The sequence below is a fragment of the Phoca vitulina genome, unplaced genomic scaffold (assembly GCF_004348235.1).
Source record: "Phoca vitulina isolate PV1807 unplaced genomic scaffold, GSC_HSeal_1.0 scaffold9, whole genome shotgun sequence".
NCBI lineage: Eukaryota > Metazoa > Chordata > Mammalia > Carnivora > Phocidae > Phoca > Phoca vitulina.
In genome coordinates, this window is record NW_022589712.1 from 28,769,877 (window position 1) to 28,791,071 (window position 21,195).

At 37.2% G+C, this 21,195-nt stretch overlaps 1 protein-coding gene across 17 annotated transcripts in view; it reads left to right on the forward strand.

The window, feature by feature from the left end:
* AHI1 (Abelson helper integration site 1) overlaps window positions 1-21,195 on the forward strand; it is a 221,376-nt gene that overhangs the window by 25,436 nt on the left and 174,745 nt on the right. For all 17 annotated transcript variants that reach the window (XR_004299980.1, XR_004299981.1, XR_004299983.1 and 14 more), the window contains 4 exons: window positions 3,379-3,598; window positions 4,537-4,729; window positions 14,531-14,626; window positions 20,501-20,686. Coding sequence is in view for 13 of the 17 variants with exons in the window: in XM_032407823.1 (XP_032263714.1) it covers window positions 3,379-3,598; window positions 4,537-4,729; window positions 14,531-14,626; window positions 20,501-20,686 (695 nt within the window). In the remaining 4 variants the exon portion in view is untranslated. The remainder of the gene's footprint in view (window positions 1-3,378; window positions 3,599-4,536; window positions 4,730-14,530; window positions 14,627-20,500; window positions 20,687-21,195) is intronic.

Consider the following 21,195-nt stretch of genomic DNA (forward strand, 5'->3'; position numbering starts at 1 on the left):
ACACAAGCATTCAGTGTATAAGAACAATCATTATGTGGTATCTTTTTTTTTATCTCTAATAATTTTCCCTTGTAGTCTACTTGTAGTTTGAGTTTGCATAGTATAGTTTTTCCCGTCCTCATTTCTCTGTGATAACCCACAATACACTGCCAGGTGGTGCCAACTTGGTGGAGAAGGGGTAGCCTTCAGACCTCTGCCTGATCCATGGTCCCCAGGTCTAGATAGAGCTTGCCATTATTCCATTTCTCCCCCACCCCACCCCCTAGGCTTCCTTTACTTGGGACATAGTGTCTCTGCATTTCCTTCTTTTTTTGCCTTCACCTCTTTTCTTCCCCCCACCCTAGAACATGAGGGGTCTCAGCCCCCAGCCTTTGAGCTCCTTGGGGGCAGACCCTCAGTAAATGTGAGGTGCTGCACCCCCCAAAAACAAAAAAAAAAACCCTTGTTTGCAGTCTTTCTGTGTCCTTACATTTATTATCTCACTGTTTTGTGTTTGTTTTACACTGTTTTGTGTATGATCCACTTGTCTTATATTCCTTTTTCTCTTTCTTTTGAATTATTTGTTATTTTAAAAATTTTCTTCTTATATTAACTTGTTAATTATACATTCTTTTACAGTTTTTTGTTATCCTCAAGAACATTAAGTTTATTCTTGACTTACAAGTTAATTCCCTAACAAAATATGCTTCCCTAACAAAACACTGCTAGAACATTAGAATAGTTTAATTCCATCTGAATTTTGTCAGGTGCTTTTTCTGCATCTCTCTGTCTTCTGCCCCATAGGTTTCTTATCATGCATTTTAGTTCTGCATGTATTTTAAACTTCACAGCTATTATAGTGACCATTTTGTACAGCTGATACTAATTTATATTCACCCCAAAATTTACTTTTTCCTTAATGAATTTACATTTTTCCACTTTTCATCTGCTTGAAGAGCTCAGTTTAGTATTTCTTCTAATATGCTAATCCCCTCAGATTTTGTTGTGTAAAATGCCTTTACTTTCATTTTTGAATCCTATTTGCTAGCATTGAATTTAGGTTGCCGGTTGGTTTTCTTTAGTGCTTTGGAAAAATGATACAGTTATCTCCTGGCTTCCATCATTTCTGTTTCCAGGAGTTATGTCCCATTAGTGGGATTGTGACTTTTTTTTTCCTCTTGACTCATCTTTAGATTTTCTTTTTGTCTTTGATGTCAGTCTTTTATCACGGTATGCCTAAATATGGCTTTGTTGGAATTTACCCTGCTTAGAGTTTACTGGTTGATATCACTTATCAGTTGTGGAAAATTCAGTTATTCAATTATTCAGTTATTTTTTAGAATGTGGCTTCTTCATTATTCCCTCCTCTTTTTCTAGATTATAAATTCTCACATATATTCTTTTAAGTGTGTCTACTTATTTCTTATGTTTTTTCCCTATATTCTTTTAAAAATTTTTTCCATTATGCTTCAGTTTGGATATTGATACTGATCTTTTTTCTCTTTCCCTAATCATGTCTTTCTTTGTGTCCAGTATACTATTAAACACCTCTATCTATTAAGTTCTTAATTTCAGATGCTGTGTTTTGTTTTGTTTTTTTTAAGTAGGCTCCATGCACAGCATGGAGCCCAAGGTAGGGCTTGAACTCACGACCCTGAGATCAAGACCTAAGCTGAGATCAAGAATCAGACACTCAGCTGACTGAGCCTGAGCCACCCAGACACCCCTCAGATGCTGTATTTTTCATTTCCAGAATGAAAATGTCTGTTGTCGTTTTTTTATGGATTCCAGTTCTTTGTAGAAAGTTTCCATTTTAACCCACCTTTTTCTTTATTTTCTTGAACATATTAATAATCATAGTCATTTAAAGTCTTTGTGTGCTAACTCCAGTCTGGATCATCTGTGGGTCAGCTTCTGTTTTCGGTCTTTTTCTCCTAGTTGTTGGTCATATAGTCTTGCCTCTTTTATGCCCAGTAACTTTTTATTCTATACTGGATATTGTGTGTAGAGTGCTAGAGGTCCCAGATGATTTTATCTTTTACTAGAAAAGGTTTCCTCTTTACTCTCTTAGGCAGGTAGGGTGGGAAACTGATTTTAATCCATCAGGAATTGAGCTATGTCAGGGCTGGATTGTAGTTTTGATAAAAACTGTATCTTTGATTTGCCCCATTCCTAGGATGTGGACTTTTAGGACTTTTGAACTGAGAATCTGGCAGGTATTTGTCTCCTCAGTCTAAAAGACTGGGAGATTCAGTTTTACCCTTCTGAGGTTTTTAGCCTGGTCCTTTAGCCTTCTGCCCCACTCAGCTTCAAAATTTGGCAGATATCTTGGGGGGGACTGGCCATGTGTCTGGCCCCTCAGGTTTACAGTTTTGTCACTCCAGCCCCACGTGAGTGCCAGAATCTCTGCTGGTTTCTCTGTCCCCCAGTAGGGGCCTTCTGCCAGGGGCCATGCCTGGATTCTCAACCTCTTGCTGCACCCAGAATTGGTAAGTGACCCCAGGTGAAAAGTGGCTAAAGGTGGAAAGTGCCCTCTAGGGCTTTATTTTGCCGGTTTTGTTTCAGGCCCCTCCCCCTGGTGGGTCATTGTCTCCTAGTACCACCAGCCTGGGAGATTTCACTACTTCTTTAGCCTCTCATGTAGCCTCAGAATTCAGTTTTGTGGGGGGGGAAATTAGCTATGTGTTTGAGGCTCCTCAAATCTCTAATGTGACTGCTGTAGCCCCATCAACCACTTACCACTAAAAGTTTTGCAGATACTCTTTCTCCCAGTGGTGACCTTTTGTTGGGGCCAAACCCTGATCCTTAGCCCACACCCTGAATGAGCAAATGTCCCCAGAGACTAAAACAGCTACTAGTCCATCAGCTTATCAGTGAATGATTCTCCCTCTCTGGAATTTTAGTCCATCTGCTGTACATTGTCTCTGTACTGTTCTGATGCCTTTAAAAATAAGGTTTTTGTAATTCATTTGACTTTTTCAAGTTGTTGTTACGAGAAGCATTGACCGGCTACATCCTACTACATCCTACCCAGAAGTAGAAATTACAGTTACAAATTAATTGAGTGATGCATATTCCACTTAAGAAAATAACTAGATAAAATTGCTTTTTTGTCTTTGGTTCTCATTATTTTCTTTCTGTGTTCTTGGTCCTTGTTAGGGAAAAAAAGAAAGATTCCTCACCCTATTTTAATGCATTAGTAAATGTAATACTTTACTCTCAGAGTGTAATCTGCTCTTGTCTGGCTTTTTCCTTCTTTTCTTTTGAAGTTACTTTGTTAACAAAGACAAATAATCATGGATTATAAAGATAAGGTTATATGTAAATTCAGTGTATATTGTTGAATATATTGTTGTGGGAACAATTAATTATAATGTTGATTTTATTCCATGCATGTAGTTTCAGATGATAATGAAGAAACTGATGGTGATGGTGTTCATGAAGTAACAAGCCGAGATAGTCCAGTTTATCCCAAATGTTTGCTTGATGATGATCTTGTCCTGGGAGTTTACATTCACCGCACTGATCGACTTAAGTCCGATTTTATGATTTCTCACCCAATGGTAAAAATTCATGTGATTGATGAGAATACTGGTCAATATGTCAAGAAAGATGATAGGTAATTTTTTTAATTGCACAGCCAACCCTTGAAATTGAAACTGTCTACAGAAGTCCTCTTTTCTGCCATTGAAAGTCAATGGAAATAGAGCTAAGGATTTGTATTAGAGAATAATTTACTTGTTGTAGATGTTCATAGATCATTGATACTGATCAGTATCTTTTCTAGAAGAGATAGAGAACATTTGTTAATTCAGTGATTCATTGTAAGTGGAGGGGAGTTGAGAGAGCTTCTACCAAACTTAATGACTAATTTATGGCGTTGAACTTGTAGTGTAAATCACTGCATGTTGCACTGTACATGCTTTAATTGTCTAACTTCATATTTTTCTTTTGAAGTTAATAGGTTACTTGGGGCTCATATGAAGGCAGTGAATCTTGAATTTAATTTTTTCCTAATATTACTTCTATAGCTAATACATGCTTGAAGCTTACATATAAAAAGCATAGTGAAATAAATGATTATACTAGAATTCAAAAAAGTCATTTGCTTGGAAAAATGACAGGGATGAGGAACATGAAGATTATCAAAATTCAATTATTCAGTTATCTTAGGGCATACAAAAAATATGACATACCTCAAAGGGTTTGCAATGCTGTTGTGCTCATTTCCTTATTTAAATGTACTGTACTATTTTATTACAAACTCATTTAAGATTCTGAAGGAGTCTAGCTCTGTATGCTGCACTCTCACTTTATATTTCTGTAATAAGATAATTCTGTGAAACCAATCGGTAGTGTATAGATAGAAGATAATAGTAGGGTATTAGCACTTCTAAGTCTCATAAATTTGTAATTTTCTCGATGGAAAACCAAAATAATTTTTCATTATATATCATGACTATTCATTATTTCTTCACCTTGAGCACTATATTTTTTTCTCATTTTCTCAAAATTATCATAAAGAATTGTGTTAATGGAAGCATCTTTTTTGGACAGTGAACGGCCTGTTTCATCTTACTATGAAAAAGAGAGTGTGGATTACATTCTTCCTATTATGACCCAGCCATATGATTTTAAACAATTAAAATCAAGACTTCCAGAGTGGGAAGAACAAATTATATTTAATGAAAACTTCCCCTATTTGCTTCGAGATTTTGATGAGAGCCCTAAAGTCATCTTGTTTTTTGAGGTATGAATTGAATAGTACAATTTAAACTAAATTTTGGCTAATATTTTAATAGCATAAATGTAAGCTATTTTTTTTAGTAGTTTAATAATGCAAGAAAGTAGTGTGAGGATTTAATCCCTAGGATTTAGTGTTTGTAATATGCTGTGGAGATGTAGTATGTTGTAATAGCGTATTTGCTGAGCATTTACCAGTGTAAGTAATTAGCCATGTAATTCACTCGGTATTATTTAATTCTGACAGTAATAATGTGACTGTAAACTGAAGTGATGAGTCTAATCTATATCTATACGATCCTCTATTCTTAACCCATTTTACAGAATGTAAACTCATTTAACTATATTGGACTCCCTAAGAGTTTGTATACAACCAAGGGAAAGATGAACACTTTGACTAATACAACGTAATATATAACCAAGATGAAGTAGAACTTCCTAGATGTGGAGGGTGGATGGAGGGTCAGAGCAGTCAGGGAAAGCTTTATGAAATATATGGCCTTTCAGCTGACTTGTTATTCTAATTTTTTTATGGCAAAGGAAATCAAGGTTTAGAGTATAACGTTGTTTACCCAAAGTTATTCCAATATTTTTTCTTTTTTTTTGCATTTTTAAAAATTTTGTTATGTTAGTCACCATACATTACATCATTAGTTTTTGATGTAGTGTTTCATGATTCATTGTTTGCGAATAACACCCAGTGCTCCATTCAATATGTGCCCTCTTTAATACCCATCACCAGGCTAACCCATCCCCCCACCCCCTCCCCACTAGAACCCTCCGTTTGTTTCTCAGAGTCCATAGTCTCTCATGGTTCGTCTCCCCATCCAATTCCCCCCCTTCACTTTTCCCTTCCTACTATCTTCTTTTTTTTAATATATAATGTATTATTTGTTTCAGAGGTACAGGTCTATGATTCAACAGTCTTACACAGTTCACAGCGCTCACCATAGCACATACCCTCCCCAATGTCTATCACCCAGCCACCCCATGCCTCCCACCCCCCACCACTCCAGCAACCCTCAGTTTGTTTCCTGAGATTAAGAATGCCTCATATCAGTGAGATCATATGATATATGTCTTTCTCTGATTGACTTATTTCGCTCAGCATAGTACCCTCCAGTTCCATCCACATCGTTGCAAATGGCAAGATTTAATTCTTTTTGATGGCTGCATAATATTCCATTGTGTATATATACCACATCTTCTTTATCCATTCATCTGTCGATGGACATCTTGGCTCTTTCCAATGTTTGACTGTTGTGGACATTGCTGCTATAAACATTGGGGTGCATATATCCCTTCGGATAACTACATTTGTATCTTTGGGGTAAATACCCAGTAGTGCAATTGCTGGGTCATAGGGCAGCTCTATTTTCAACTTTTTGAAGAACCTCCATACTGTTTTCCAGAGTGGCTGCACCAGCCTGCATTCCCACCAAGAGTGTAGGAGGGTTCCCCTTTCTCCACATCACCGGCAACATCTGTCGTTTCCTGACTTGTTAATTTTAGCCATTCTGACTGATGTGAGGTGGTATCTTATGGAGGTTTTGATTTGGATTTCCCTGATGCCGAGCGATGTTGAGGACTTCTTCCTGTGTCTGTTGGCCATTTGGATGTCTTCTTTGGAAAAATGTCTGTTCATGTCTTCTGCCCATTTCTTGATTGGATTATTTGTTCTTTGGGTGCTGAGTTTGATCAGTTCTTTAGATTTTGGATACTAGCCCTTTATCTGATATGTCATTTGCAAATATCTTCTCCCATTCTGTCGGTTGTCTTTTGGTTTTGTTGACTGTTTCTTTTGCTGTGCAAAAGCTTTTTATCTTGATGAAGTCCCAATAGTTCATTTTTTGCCCTTGCTTCCCTTGCCTTTGGCGATGTTTCTAGGAAGAAGTTGTTGCGGCTGAGGTCGAAGAGGTTGCTGCCTGTGTTCTCCTTTAGGATTTTGATGGACTCCTGTCTCGCAGTGAGGTCTTTCAACCATTTTGAGTCTATTTTTGTTTGTGGTGTAAGGAAATGGTCCAGTTTCATTCTTCTGCATGTGGCTGTCCAATTTTCCCAACACAATTTGTTGAAGACACTGTCTTTTTTCCATTGGACATTCTTTCCTGCTTTGTCGAAGATTAGTTGACCATAGAGTTGAGGGTCCATTTCTGGGCTCTGTATTCTGTTCCATTGATCTATGTGTCTGTTTTTGTGCCAGTACCATACTGTCTTGATGATGACAGCTTTGTAATAGAGCTTGAAGTCCGGAATTGTGATGCCACCAGCTTTGCTTTTCTTTTTCCACATTCCTCTGGCTATTCGGGGTCTTTTCTGGTTCCATACAAATTTTAGGATTATTTGTTCCATTTCTTTGAAAAAAGTGGATGGTATTTTGATAGGGATTGCTTTAAATGTGTAGATTGCTCTAGGTAGCATTGACATCTTCACAATATTTGTTCTTCCAGTTCATGAGCATGGAACGTTTTTCCATTTCTTTGTGTCTTTCTCAGTTTCTTTCATGAGTATTCTATAGTTTTCTGAGTGCAGATTCTTTGCCTCTTTAGTTAGATTTATTCCTAGGTATCTTATGGTTTTGGGTGCAATTGGGCGTAAATGGGATCGACTCCTTAATTTCTCTTTCTTCTGTCTTGTTTGTGTATAGGAATGCCACTGATTTCTGTGCTTTGATTTTATATCCTGCCACTCTACTGAATTCCTCTATGAGTTCTAGCAGTTTTGGGGTGGAGTCTTTTGGGTTTTCCACTTAGAGTATCATATCATCTGCAAAGAATGAGGGTTTAACTTCTTCTTTGCCGATTCGGATGCCTTTTATTTTTTTTTTTGTTATCTGATTGCTGTGGCTCGGACTTCTAATACTGTGTTGAATAGCAGTGGTGATAGTGGACATCCCTGCCGTGTTCCTGACCTTAGGGGGAAAAGCTCAGTTTTTCCCCATTGAGAATGATATTCGCTGTGTGTTTTTCATAGATGGCTTTTATGATACTGAGGTATGTACCCTCTACCCCTATACTCTGAAGAGTTTTGATCAAGAAAGGATGCTGTACTTTGTCAAATACTTTTTCTGCATCTATTGAGAGGATCATATGGTTCTTGTTCTTTCTTTTATTAATGTATTGTATCACATTGATTGATTTGTGGATGTTGAACCAAACTTGCAGCCCAGGAATAAATCCCACTTGGTCGTGGTGAATAATCCTTTTAATGTACTGTTGGATCCTATTGGCTAGTATTTTGGTGAGAATTTTTGCATCCATGTTCATCAAGGATATTGGTCTGTAATTCTCCTTTTTGATGGGGTCTTTGTCTGGTGTGGGGATCAAGGTAATGGTGGCCTCATAAAATGAGTTTGGAAGTTTTCCTTCCATTTCTATTTTTTGGAACAGTTTCAGAAGAATAGGTATTAATTCTTCTTTAAATGTTTGGTAGACTTCCCCTGGGAAGCCATCTGGCCCTGGGCTTTTGTTTGTTGGGAGATTTTTGATGACTGCTTCAATTTCCTTAGTGGTTATAGGTCTGTTCAGGTTTTCTCTTTCTTCCTGGTTCAGTTTTGGTAGTTGATACATCTCTAGGAATGCATCCATTTCTTCCAGGTTATCTAATTTGCTGGCATAGAGTTGCTCATATGTTCTTATAATTGTTTGTATTTTTTTGGTGTTAGTTGTGATCTCTCCTCTTTCATTCATGATTTTGTTGATTTGGGTCCTTTCTCTTTTCTTTTTGATAAGTCTGGCCAGGAGTTTATCAATCTTGTTAATTCTTTCAAAGAACCAGCTCCTAGTTTCGTTGATCTGTTCTACTGTTCTTTTGGTTTCTATTTCATTGATTTCTGCTCTGATCTTTATTATTTCTTTTCTCCTGCTGGGTTTAGGCTTTATTTGCTGTTCTTTCTCCAGCTCCTTTAGGTGTAGGTTGTGTATTTGAGACCTTTCTTGTTTCTTGAGAAAGGCTTGTATTGCTATATACTTTCCTCTTGGGCCTGCCTTTGTTGCATCCCAAAGATTTTGAACAGTGGTGTTTTCATTTTCATTTGTTTCCATGAATTTTTTTAATTCTTCTGTAATTTCCTGGTTGACCTATTCATTCTTTAGTAGGATCCTCTTTAGCCTCCATGTATTTGAGTTCTTTCTGACTTTCCTCTTGTGATTGAGTTCTAGTTTCAAAGCACTGTGGTCCGAAAATACGCAGGGAATGATCCCAATCTTTTGGTAGCAGTTGAGACCTGATTTGTGACCTAGGATGTGATCTATTCTGGAGAATGTTCCATGGGCACTAGAGAAGAATGTGTATTCTGTTGCTTTGGGATGGAATGTTCTGAATAGATCTGTGAAGTCCATTTGGTCCAGTGTGTCATTTAAAGTCTTTATTTCCTTGTTGATCTTTTGCTTAGATGATCTGTCCATTTCAGTGAGGGGGGTGTTAAAGTCCCCTACTATTATTGTATTGTTGTCGATGTGTTTCTTTGCTTTTGTTATTAATTGGCTTATATAATTGGCTGCTCCCATGTTAGGGGCATAGATATTTACAATTGTTAGATCTTCTCATTGGATAGACCCTTTAAGTAGGATATAGTGTCCTTCCTCATCTCTTATTATAGTCCTTGGTTTAAAATCTAATTTGTCTGATACAAGAATTGCCACCCCAGCTTTCTTTTGGTGTCCATTAGCATGGTAAATGGTTTTCCACCCCTTCACTTTCAATCTGGAGGTGTCTTTGGGTCTAAAATGAGTCTCTTGCAGACAGCATATTGATGGGTTTTGGTTTTTTATCCAGTCTGATACCCTGTGTCTTTTGATTGGGGCATTTAGCCCATTTACATTCAGGGTAACTATTAAAAGATATGAATTTAGTGCCATTATATTGCCCGTAAGGTGACTGTTACTGTATATTGTCTGTGTTCCTTTCTGGTCTATGTTACTTTTAGGCTCTCTCTTTGCTTAGAGAACCCCTTTCAATATTTTTTGTAGGGTTGGTTTCATGTTTGCACATTCCTTTAGTTTTGTTTGTCCTGGAAGCTTTTTATCTCTCCTTTTATTTTCAATGACAGCCTAGCTGGATATAGTATTCCTGGCTACATATTTTTCTCATTTAGTGCTCTGAATATATGATGCCATTCCTTTCTGGCCTACCAGGTCTCTGTGGATAGGTCTGTTGCCAATCTAATGTTTCTACCATTGTAGGTTACAGATCTCTTGTCCCGAGCTGCTTTCAGGATTTTCTTTGTCTCTGAGACTCGTAAATTTTACTATTAGATATCGGGGTGTTGACCTATTTTTATTGATTTTGAGGGGGGTTCTCTGTGCCTCCTGGATTTTGATGCCTGTTTTCTTCCCCAAATTAGGGTAGTTCTCTGCTATAATTTGCTCCAATATACCTTCTGCCCCTCTCTCTCTTTCTTCTTCTGGGATCCCAATTATTCTAATATTGTTTCATCTTATGTTATCACTTATCTCCCGAGTTCTGCCCTCGTGATCCAGTAGTTGTTTATCTCTCTTTTTCTCAGCTTCTTTATTTTCCATCATTTGGTCTTCTATATGACTAATTTTCTCTTCTGCCTCATTTATCCTAGCAGTTAGAGCCTCCATTTTTGATTGCACCTCATTAATAGCCTTTTTGATTTCAACTTTGTTAGAATTTAGTTCTTTTATTTCTCCAGAAAGGGTTTCTCTAATATCTTCCATGCTTTTTTCAAGCCCAGTTAGTATCTTCATAATCGTCATTCTGAACTCTAGTTCCAACATCTTACTAATGTCAGTATTGATTAGGTCCCTGGCAGTCGGTACTGCCTCTTGTTCTTTTTTTTGAGGTGATTTTTTGCCGTCTGTCATTTTGTCCAGAGGAGAATAGATGAATGAGAGAACAAAATGCTAACAGGGTAACAACAACCCCAGAAAAATGTACACTGAACAAATCAGAAGAGACCTGAAACTGGGGAAAAAGAAAGGGAAAGAAAGAAAAAGAATAAAAAAAAAAGTATGATCAAATATGGTCAGGCTGGTGAATAGATCAGTGCCACACACTAGATTTCAAGCATATTTTGGTCTGTTAGAAGAAACTGCCTCCCAAAATTTTAAAGAAAGAAAAGCTTATGTCTGTACAAAAATAAGGGTAAATATGATGAAGGGATAGAATATGATAGTAAAGATGAAAATTATAAAAGATTTTATAAAAGGAATTGATAAGTTGGTTGAACAAAGAAAGAAGAGAAATTAAAAAAAAAAGGGAAAGAATGTGATCAGGCAGGAGACTAGAACAAAGCCATACACTGGAGATTTAGGGTATATTTTGGTCTGTTAGAAGAAACTGTATCCCAAAATTTTAAAGAGAGAACAACTTATATATATACCAAAAATAAGGTTAACTACTATGAAGGGATAGAATATGACTCTAAAAATGAAAAATAAAAAAGATTTTTAAAAAGGGGATTGATAAGATATTGGGAAAAAGGGAAAAAGAAAAATTGAAAAAAAAAAGAAAAAGAAAATTAAAAAAATTAATTTTTAAAGACTAAAGAATCACGGGGGAAAAAAGCCATGAATTCTATGTGCTGTATTCCCCTAGCGCTGGAGTTCTGCCGTTCTCGTTGATGTGTAAACTTGGTCTTGGCTGGCTGTTCTTGCTGATCTTCTGGGGGAGGGGCCTGTCCCAGTGAGTCTCAGAGGTGTCTTTGCCAGAGGTGGAATTGCCCCACCCTTGCTGGGTCTGGGCTAAGTAATCTGCTCAGGTTTGCTCTTGGGAGCTTTTGTTCCCTGCAAGCTTTCGGTACAGCTTTGGAGGACGAGAGTGAAAATGGCGGCCTCCCAATCTCCGCCCTGGAGGAGCCGAGAACTCGGGGCCCCACTCCTCAGGGCGCCCCCAGAGAAAAGTAGTCAGGGACTGCCGTCTCCCCAGTCTCTGGCCGCACTACATGCTCACGTACCTGGCCTGTGACTGAGCGTTTCTATCCCTGGCACATGACCCCATTTGGAGTCTCCAAACCCAGCAGATTCCGCTCCCCCCAGGGCAGGAAGGGGAGTCTCCCCGGATCTGCTGCTTGTTGGGTCCCTGCTTCCAGAAAGTGGTTGCTTTTCTGTTCAGAGAGTTGCTGCTATACTTTTCTTCGATCTCCTGTTGAGTTCGTAGGTGTTCAGAATGGTTTGATCCCTATCTAGCTAAATTCCTGGGACCAGACGAAATTTAGGTCTCCTACTCCTCTGCCATCTTGCTCCTCCCCCACAAAGTTACTTCAATTTTAAGTGTAGGTAATTTGTGTTTCAAGATGGTTTGAACCTAAAATACACATTTCTTTTTTCTACTTCATGTCATCCCTCTATAAGCAAAGGGAAGTGGAGAAACCTCTCTTTCAGTTTAAGCAAGATGGGGATTAGCATTGGAACAGCAGGGCATGACCAACGCCAGTGACTGATTTTGTGCAATTGTTTTTATGATCTTTAACTTTCAGATGATCTGTGTATGTGATGTGAATATTCTACCATTTACATCTGTGATTATGTTGTATGATTTATACAGAGCTGTGATTTTTTAAAGAGTAATGTAACTTGTATATCAAGGAACTTTTTCTTTGTCATAGAAATTTGTCCTTAGGTATAATGTTCCTTCGAATTCATTTTAGTAATATTCGTAGATTTAAGAAAGATTGTTGGATTATGACTTTTTGGTTGCTTCTTAAGGTTTTTGGGGGGGCATTGTTTTATTTTGTTTTTAGTTTCAAGAGTAGAATTTAGTGATTCATCACTTACATATAACACCCAGTGCTCATCCCAACAAGTGCCCCCCTTAATGTCCATCACCCACTTAGTCCATTCCCTCACCCACCACCCCTCCAGCAACCCTCAGTTTGTTCTCTATAGTTAAAGAGTCTCTTATGGTTTGCCTCCCTCTCTATTTTTATCTTATTTTTTCTCCTCTTCCCCTATGTTCATCTCTTTTGTTTCTTAAATTCCACATGAGTGAAATCATATGGTATTTGTCTTTCTCTGACTGACTTATTTCACTTAGCATAATACACTCTAGTTCCATTCATGTTGTTGCAAATGGCAAGGTTTCGTTCTTTTTGATGGCTGAGTAATATTCCATTGTGTGTGTGTGTGTGTGTGTGTGTGTGTGTGTGTGTGTGTGTATTTATACACACATACATAACACACCCCACATCATCTTTATTCATCAGTCAATGGACATTTGGGCTCTTTTCATAATTTGGCTATTGTTGATAGTGCTGCTATAAATATTGGGGTACATGTGCCCCTTCGAATTAGTATTTTTTATTTTTTGGATAAATACCTAGTAGTGCAATTACTGGGTCATAGGGTAGTTCTATTTTTAACTGTTTAAGGAACTTCCATACTGTTTTCCAGAGTGGCAGTTGCTTCTTAAGTTTTAACATAATATGTTATTGTCTACAAAACTACTTTTGATTTCAACTTTTAAGAGTTTATTAAGGACAACTTGGTATCTCTCAGAAGTCTTTAAAATCATTATTCCACTTCTCAGCATTTCTACTAAGGAAAAAATGACAACACAAAGACGTGTGTGCAAGAATAAACACTTTAACAGTAAAAATTTTAGGGAGACAAATCTCTTCAATCAGGAAGAGATTTGGTTATGTAAATAATAATTTTTATTAAATTTATGGTACTTATAATACCAAACTATATTAGGCAGACATTAACATGATGAAATACATATGTATGTATTGGCTTGAAGAAATATTCACTACATGGTATATAAAAATAGTTTGCAAAATAGCATTGGATTTGTAGTAACATACATATATTTAGGAATGCACAGAAGAAGGTTTAGGTATAGTGTAAACCAGATGTTAATGTTGATCATGTATGGATCTGGATTACAAGTTGTTTTTACTTCGATATATATTTTTCTTGTATTGTTAGTGTTTTTTCACTGAGCATCTATTGTATCTGAAGACAGATTTAAGTATAAAAGAAGAGGGATGAATGGAGTCCATATTATTTTTTAAGCTATCTATAAAGATTTGTTAACTCAGCTTTTGAGAAGCACCAGTAAGGAAAAAGTGATAGTCTCTGACAAGTACCTAGAATACAGGTGGTGTCTGTGGCAGGTTTGTTCCAAATTCCGTGAGTTTTAACATCCAGACAGGATGGAAATATGAAGGAAATCCTCTTGAGAAGCCTAATGACCACATATATCCAAAGAGAAAATCCCCAACTTCAGAAAGGTGATGTAAGGAAGGACCCAGATATAAGATCATGAGTTTTTTAAACAATCATTTGAAGTCTGCATTCATACATTAAAAAAAAAAAGAAAAATGTTAAGAATTCTATGACTGGTATATTTGTGCCTAGACTGTATTTGAGGTAATTAATACTTGGTCTTTGACATGAAGTAAATCTTAATAAATGATTTATTAATTAAAAAGTGGTCAAAAAATGGACCCCCACTAACAGGATGAGTTAACTTAAAGGTGAATGAAGTAAGAAATGCTTTTCTTGGGCGCCTGGGTGGCTCAGTTGTTAAGCGTCTGCCTTCGGCTCAGGTCATGATCCCGGGGTCCTGGGATCGAGTCCCACATCGGGCTCCCTGCTTGGCAAGAAGCCTGCTTTTCCCTCTCCCATTCCCCCTGCTTGTGTTCCTGCTCTCGCTATCTCTCTCTATGTCAAATAAATAAATAAAATCTTTAAAAAAAAAAAATGCTTTTCTTCCCTGTGAAGAAAACACCTTTTAAGTGTACAACTTATTTTTTTAATTTCAGTAATATGTTACTAGAAAATATTAAATTTTAGGTAGGCTAGTATTCTGTGAAGTAATTTTTTATACTTATTTACAGATACTTGATTTCTTAAGCATGGATGAAATTAGGAATAATTCTGAAGTTCAAAACCAAGAATGTGGCTTTCGGAAAATCGCTTGGGCATTTCTCAAGGTATGTTTTTCACCCATTTTAAACGCTTTAAAAATCATCTTCAAATCTGATTGGCTACATTTTCCCAAGTCCGTTTGATTTCATATAAGGAATCATGATCTAAGATTGCAGTTGTGAAGGATTGTTAATGCAAGCTAAGGTGATACGCAGATTCTTAAGTATCTACTGTCTAGTGTGTGCCAGATACACTATTTGGTTCTGAGTATGTAGTACTGAAAAAGATACACAAAAACCTGCCATCATTTATTCAACTTAAAAGATACTTATTAAACCCTTTCTGTGTGCCAGCAGTGGTTCAAGTCAGTAAACAAGAAAATAAACTCCTTGACCTTGTTTACTTCATATTTTAGCAAGGAAAGCAAATATAAAACAATTGTTTATACAGTTTATCATTTTTGCAATTTTTATAAATACTGTGTGGAGGTCAGGGAAAGATTTCCTAAGGAAGAGGCATTGAACCTGAGTATTAGCTAGATGGTAGCAGGGGGGAAGAGAGAGATTTATGGTTAGATAGACGGTATCATATTTGCAAAGACATGATGTTGGAAGGAGTGAGATACACTCAAATAACCAAAAGGCCACTGTGATTGGAGGACAGAGACTGAGGGGAGAAATGGGGTCTGAAGAGATTGCTGAGTAGACAGGGTCTTGATCATGCAGTGAGTGATCTTTGCATTAGTCTTTGAAGCCATTATAACAACAGGAAGTCAAAATAGAATTCTAAAGAACAATGGGAAGCCATTATAGGATTTTAAACAAAAGGGTAGAATAATCTGATTTAGGTTTAGAAAGATGACTTTGCTTGGTGGAGAATGAATTAGAGAGGGTGTACATATATATATATAGTGGAAGATTGTGGTTGAAAATTCTTACAGTAATCTTGGTAGGAAATGATGGTGTCTTTAACTAGAGTGTTTTCAGCAGAGATGAAAGATGTGATAGGTTGATTTTTACAAAAGGGAAAATTTTAATTTTATTTTTTTTTTTATTTCTGGTATCCTTTATTTCTGACTTCAAATATAAATGAGTTATAAAAAGTCTTGAATTGGGGCGCCTGGGTGGCTCAGATGGTTAAGCGTCTGCCTTCGGCTCAGGTCATGATCCCAGGATCCTGGGATCGAGCCCCACATCACGCTCCTGGCTCAGCGGGGAGCCTGCTTCTCCCTCTCCCTCTGCCTCTCTCCCTGCTCATGCGCTCTCTCTCTCTCTCTGTATCTCTGTGTCTCCAGTGAATAAATAAAATCTTTAAAAAAAAAAAAAATCTTGAATTAACCTATTTTGTACAATTTATAAAAGTTTTCTGTTTGTGTATCCATCTATTCAACAATATTAAGTGTCTATGAAATGCCAGGCACTCTGCTAAATACAGAGCATTCATAGATAAATTAGACATTGTCCTTGCCCTCCAGTTCAATTTTTGTATAAACATGTTACATGATTATGTGCTATAGAGTGGGGGCTGTGAAAACCCAGGTAAGGCACTTAATTCACATTGGGGGTTAGAGAGATGCTTTAGAAGAGGTGCAGTCTGGGACACCTGCATGGTTAAGCAGCCTCTTCTTGGTTTCATCTCAAGTCATGATCTCAGGGGTCATGAGATCCAGCCCTGTCTGAGCATGGAGACTGCTTGGGATTTTCTCTCCCTCTCCCCCTACTCTGCTTCTGCTTGCATGCGCTATCTCTCTGAAAATAAATAAATAAATCTTAAAAAAAAAAAATAGCTGCAGTCTGACTGCTGAAAGGAAGCCAGATTGGCTGTGGGAGGAAGTAATCAGAGTGGACTTAGGAATCCCTTGGTCCAATATAGCTTCTAAAATCACCCTTTTGTAACCTGTTATAACTTTTTTGTATCCCCTTCATACTGCTTTTGAGAAAAAGCAAAAGCCAAAAAAAGGTTGCTTTCATATAGCAAATGCTGTCATTGTGTGGTCTTATTAGAAAACACTTTTGTTCCTTTTAAAAATGCTAAGATTTGGAGCGCTTGGGTGGCTCAGTCAGTTAAGCATCTGCCTTCGGCTCAGGTCATGATCCCGGGGTCCTGGGATCGAGTCCCACATCGGGCTCCCTGCTCAGCGGGAAGCCTGCTTTCCCTCTCCCACTCCCCCTGCTTGTGTTCCCTCTCTTGCTGTGTCTCTCTTTGTCAAATAAAAAAATAAAGTCTTAAAAACAAAAACAAAACAAAACAAAAACTAAAAAAAAAGATGCTAAGATTTGTGCAAAACTGCAGTAATAACTACAAACTGCACTTGGAAAACAATGTCTTATAGCATCTTTACCTTTAAGTGTGTATAGACTTTTATTTATCCATTTTATGCCGTTGGCAGAAATGGCAAATCAGAAATTCTCCCATCTCTACCCCCCGCTACAAAGGGTAAGTATTCTGTCTACTTCCTCTATTTTAACACTTCTGTATCACCTTCATAGATTGTAAGTTTTTCAAAGTCACTGGTGACTTCTTTTTGGCAAATTTGTTGAACGTATTTTAGTCCTTATTTTACCAGATCTCTTTGCATTTGTTATATCACTCTCTTGAAACTCTCTCTTTTTTAATTATTACCAGCTCCCAGCATATGAGTGGCACAGGGAAAATGTTCGTGAATGTTTGTTGAGAGAATTAACAAATGTATGGACTAGAAAAAATCCATCTTTGAATGTAGCATGGGCGTGCCTGGGTGGCTCAGTCGGTTAAGTGTCTGCCTTCAGCTCAGGTCATGATCCCGGGACCCTGCGTCAAGCTCTGTGCTCAGCAGGGAACCTACTTCTCCCGCTCCCTCTGCCTCTCCCCTCTGCTCATGCTTTCTCACTCTTTCTCAAATAAATAAATAAATAAAATCTTTAAGAAAGTAGCATGAATCAAAATAAAATTTAAGTGTGTTAATACCTATACCATTGGTTCCAGGAATGTCCTAGATAATTGAAAAGTTACTGTAGTGGTCCAAATAAATCCCAAAGGACCCTACCCAGATATATATAAATGAGACTTTATCTTAATTTCAGCTAGAGACACTTTTAATTCATTTAGCACATATATATTACTATTCTTTTATATTATAAAATAATAAAGTTTTATTTAGCCACATTCTACATTATATAATTGTAACCATAATGACGGGATCTTGGCTGATCTTCATCATTTAGTCATGCTAAGCATCATACTTGTGTAAACTAGATTGCCTGGTGAGTATTAAAACAACCTATAGAAAGTATGATTTAGAAGGGGGGAATAATATCTCCTTATAATAATATTCTCTTATGATAAGCTTCAGGCAGATAGGAGTAGGGTTTATGAAGGAAGTCTCAAGGGCTTAATATTTAATTACTGAACACTTCTATTACTCTTTTGAAACTGTTCTTTATGCCTGTATATCATAACCTGGATGTTGGTTATGGGACTACCTTTGAAAAATCCTAATTCAACAACCATTTATCACATGAGATTTGTAGACCCTGCCCAGGAACCTGTAGAATTTATTCAGCAGAAGCAGTACCCTGCTCCATGTGCATCTGTTCAGGTGATCAGCTTACCAAGCATATTAGGCACTAGTCCCCCTTGGAAACAGCAGTGGCCTCGGGCCAGCAGCTGCTGCAGCAGCCTGTGTTCCCTCCTGCTCCGACATCGTGGCCCTGTTGTCTGGGATCTCTGCGGCCATCCTGTGGAACCCTGGTACTTCTCTCAAGCTTTATGAAACCTTCGCTATTTTTCCTTGCATGACAGGGTTCTGTCCTGTCTGTCATGGGAGTTCTGCCAATTTTAATGTGATCATGGTATAAACAGTAAAATGATTTAAAAATGAAAAAAAAAAAAAAAGCTTACAATCTCCATTGACTTTATATCCTTCCTTAGAAGGCTAGGGATGAAATGGGGTACATTTTTGCCAGCTCTGTTTATTGATGCCTCATTCCTGAACACACTGCAATCTGGATTTTGTTTCAGCTGTGAAAGTATCTCCAAACAAATCATCAGTGACTTCTATTTGCCACATTAGTGGGTGAACATTTTTCATTTATTCTTTTATCACACCTGTGTGTGTGTTTAATACATCACTCTCTTGAACCTCTGATTCCTGGGTTTTCTTGACACCATCCTTTCCTACTTTTCCCTTTACCATTCCTTCAGTTTTCTTCATGGTATTCCACTCACCTCTCTCATTATCAATCCTACTCATGGTTTCAGCTTTATTCTATTTTTCTTAGACCACTTTTCTTGCCTCTGCCTCAGATTTCAGATATTTCAACTTGGATGACCTATAAATATCTCAGACTTTAGCATCCTACCTAAATCCTTCACCCCTTCTGTATCTGCTGCTTGAGTTGATAGCACTGCCATCAGCCCAGTCTCCCACATTTAGAGCCTTAGAGTTGCACTGTTCATTTTGGTAGCCACAAATCACATGTGGCTATTTGAATTCAAATTAATTAATTAAATATAATTAAAAATTGAGTTCCACAGTTGTACTAGTCACACTTCAAGTGCTCGATAACCGTATGTGACTAGTGTATCTTGTACTGGGTACCACAAGTATAAAATGCTCGCATCATCACAGAAAATTTTATTGGACAGCACTGCCTTAGAGTCTTTCCTAAATCTTCCCTTCTTTCAGTCAGTAACAGCTACTGAATATATTCCCTGCACTCAGTCCTTGTTCTCCTAAGCTGTCACCTTCATGTTCTGCCTCAACTGCTACAAAAGCTTCCAATTGTCTCCTCCGAATTTGTAGAGGACACAAAGGTTAACATGACATTTTCTACTTAGAGTTATAGTCTAGTGAAAGGGGATTTATTTTGAGTTGATGAGATTTTTATTTTTCTCACAAGCATCTCCATTTATTTAGCTTAAATATAAGTTGTTTTAGGTTTTTTTATTGAATAGCCTTTTTTAAGAAGGTAGACTAAAACATTTTTAAAGGTAATGAATGCCTTGAATGAGTTTATGTTAATTACCTTTTGAAAATGATTTTGACTTTTTAAAAATTAAAACATTGAAATATTACCATTAAAGGGGCGCCTGGGTAGCTCCGTCAGTTAAACAACAGATTCCTGATTTTGGCTCAGGTCATGATCTCAGGGTCCTGAGATTGAGCCCCATGTTGGGCTCTGCGTTGGGTGTGGATTCTGCTTAAGATTCTCTCTCTGCGCACCTCCCCCCACTTGTGTGCACACATGTGCACTCTGTCTTTCCTCCCCTCTCCCGTGCATGTGCTCTCTCAAAAAAATTTTTTAAAAAATGTTCATTAATAAAAAAAAAAATAAAAAAATAAAAAATAAATAAAAAATAAATGTTCATTAAAAATACTGATACTAAACAAATGGAAAATTTCTTTCTGTGTTTAAATATTATGCGTTTTAACTTTTATCACTGTTGTTTCAAATAAAGGTATCTTGATTACCTCCTTTGTGCCAAGTAATATCTGACACAGTAATGTAAATGCTTTACCAACAGCCTGAACTTGTACAGGCCAGGCAGCTATCAGGAAAATATTTAAAAAGTAATTTGGGTTGCACAATTCACAGCGCTCACCATAGCACATATCCTCCCCAGTGTCTATCACCCAGCCACCCCATCCCTCCCACCCCACCCCCCACTCCAGCAACCCTCAGTTTGTTTCCTGAGATTAAGAATTCCTCATATCAGTGAGGTCATATTAACATAACAATAAAAAATTTTTTAAAAAAAGTAATTTGGGTTACCTTTTGTCAAAATGATCTGGAATTGTGTTTAACCAACTGTGTCAGTGTTCTTTGCTTTATATATCTAAGGAATTTCAGCATGCCATATTAATCTTTTTAAAATGAGTTTTTGACTATGTACTGTTGCTTTACTGGATGTATTTATTTTCAGTGAAAATAACATTTTATTGGAATTCTTATTTTAAGCTTCTCGGAGCCAATGGAAATGTAAACATCAACTCAAAACTTCGTTTGCAGCTGTATTACCCACCTACTAAGCCCCGATCCCAATTAAATGTTGTTGAGGTTTTTGAATGGTGGTCAAAATATCCAAGAAATCGTTATCCATCAACATTATACGTAACTGTAAGAGGATTGAAAGTTCCAGAATGTGTAAGTTAATAGCACATTCTCTGTTGTTGAAATTAAATGGTGATGTTTTTCATTTCTAAAAAGATAAGGTCTCTAAAATTATTTTAATAGATATCTAGGATATAAAAGTATTTTCAACAATTATGTATAAGGCCTATACTAGCTAATATGTAAAAGATACTTAAATGAATATTAATTACTAAATATAAGTTTTGGTGTTAGGAGAATTTTTTAAAAATAATATTGGCTTTTAAAAATTAAAGATAAAAGAATGATGTAAAGTAGGTGTTGACAAATATTTTCTGTAAAGCCCAAGAGTAGTTAATATTTTAGGTTTTGTAGACCATACAGTTTTTGTTGCAACTACTCAGCTTTGCCTTTGTAGCGAGAATGTGGCTACATAGATGTATGTAGGCAATGCTAAACAGATGGGTGTGGATGTGTTCCAATAAAACTTTATTGGGAAAAACAACAAGCTACATTTGGCCCAGGCATTTGCAGTACCATGATTTACAGGCACACTTTCCACA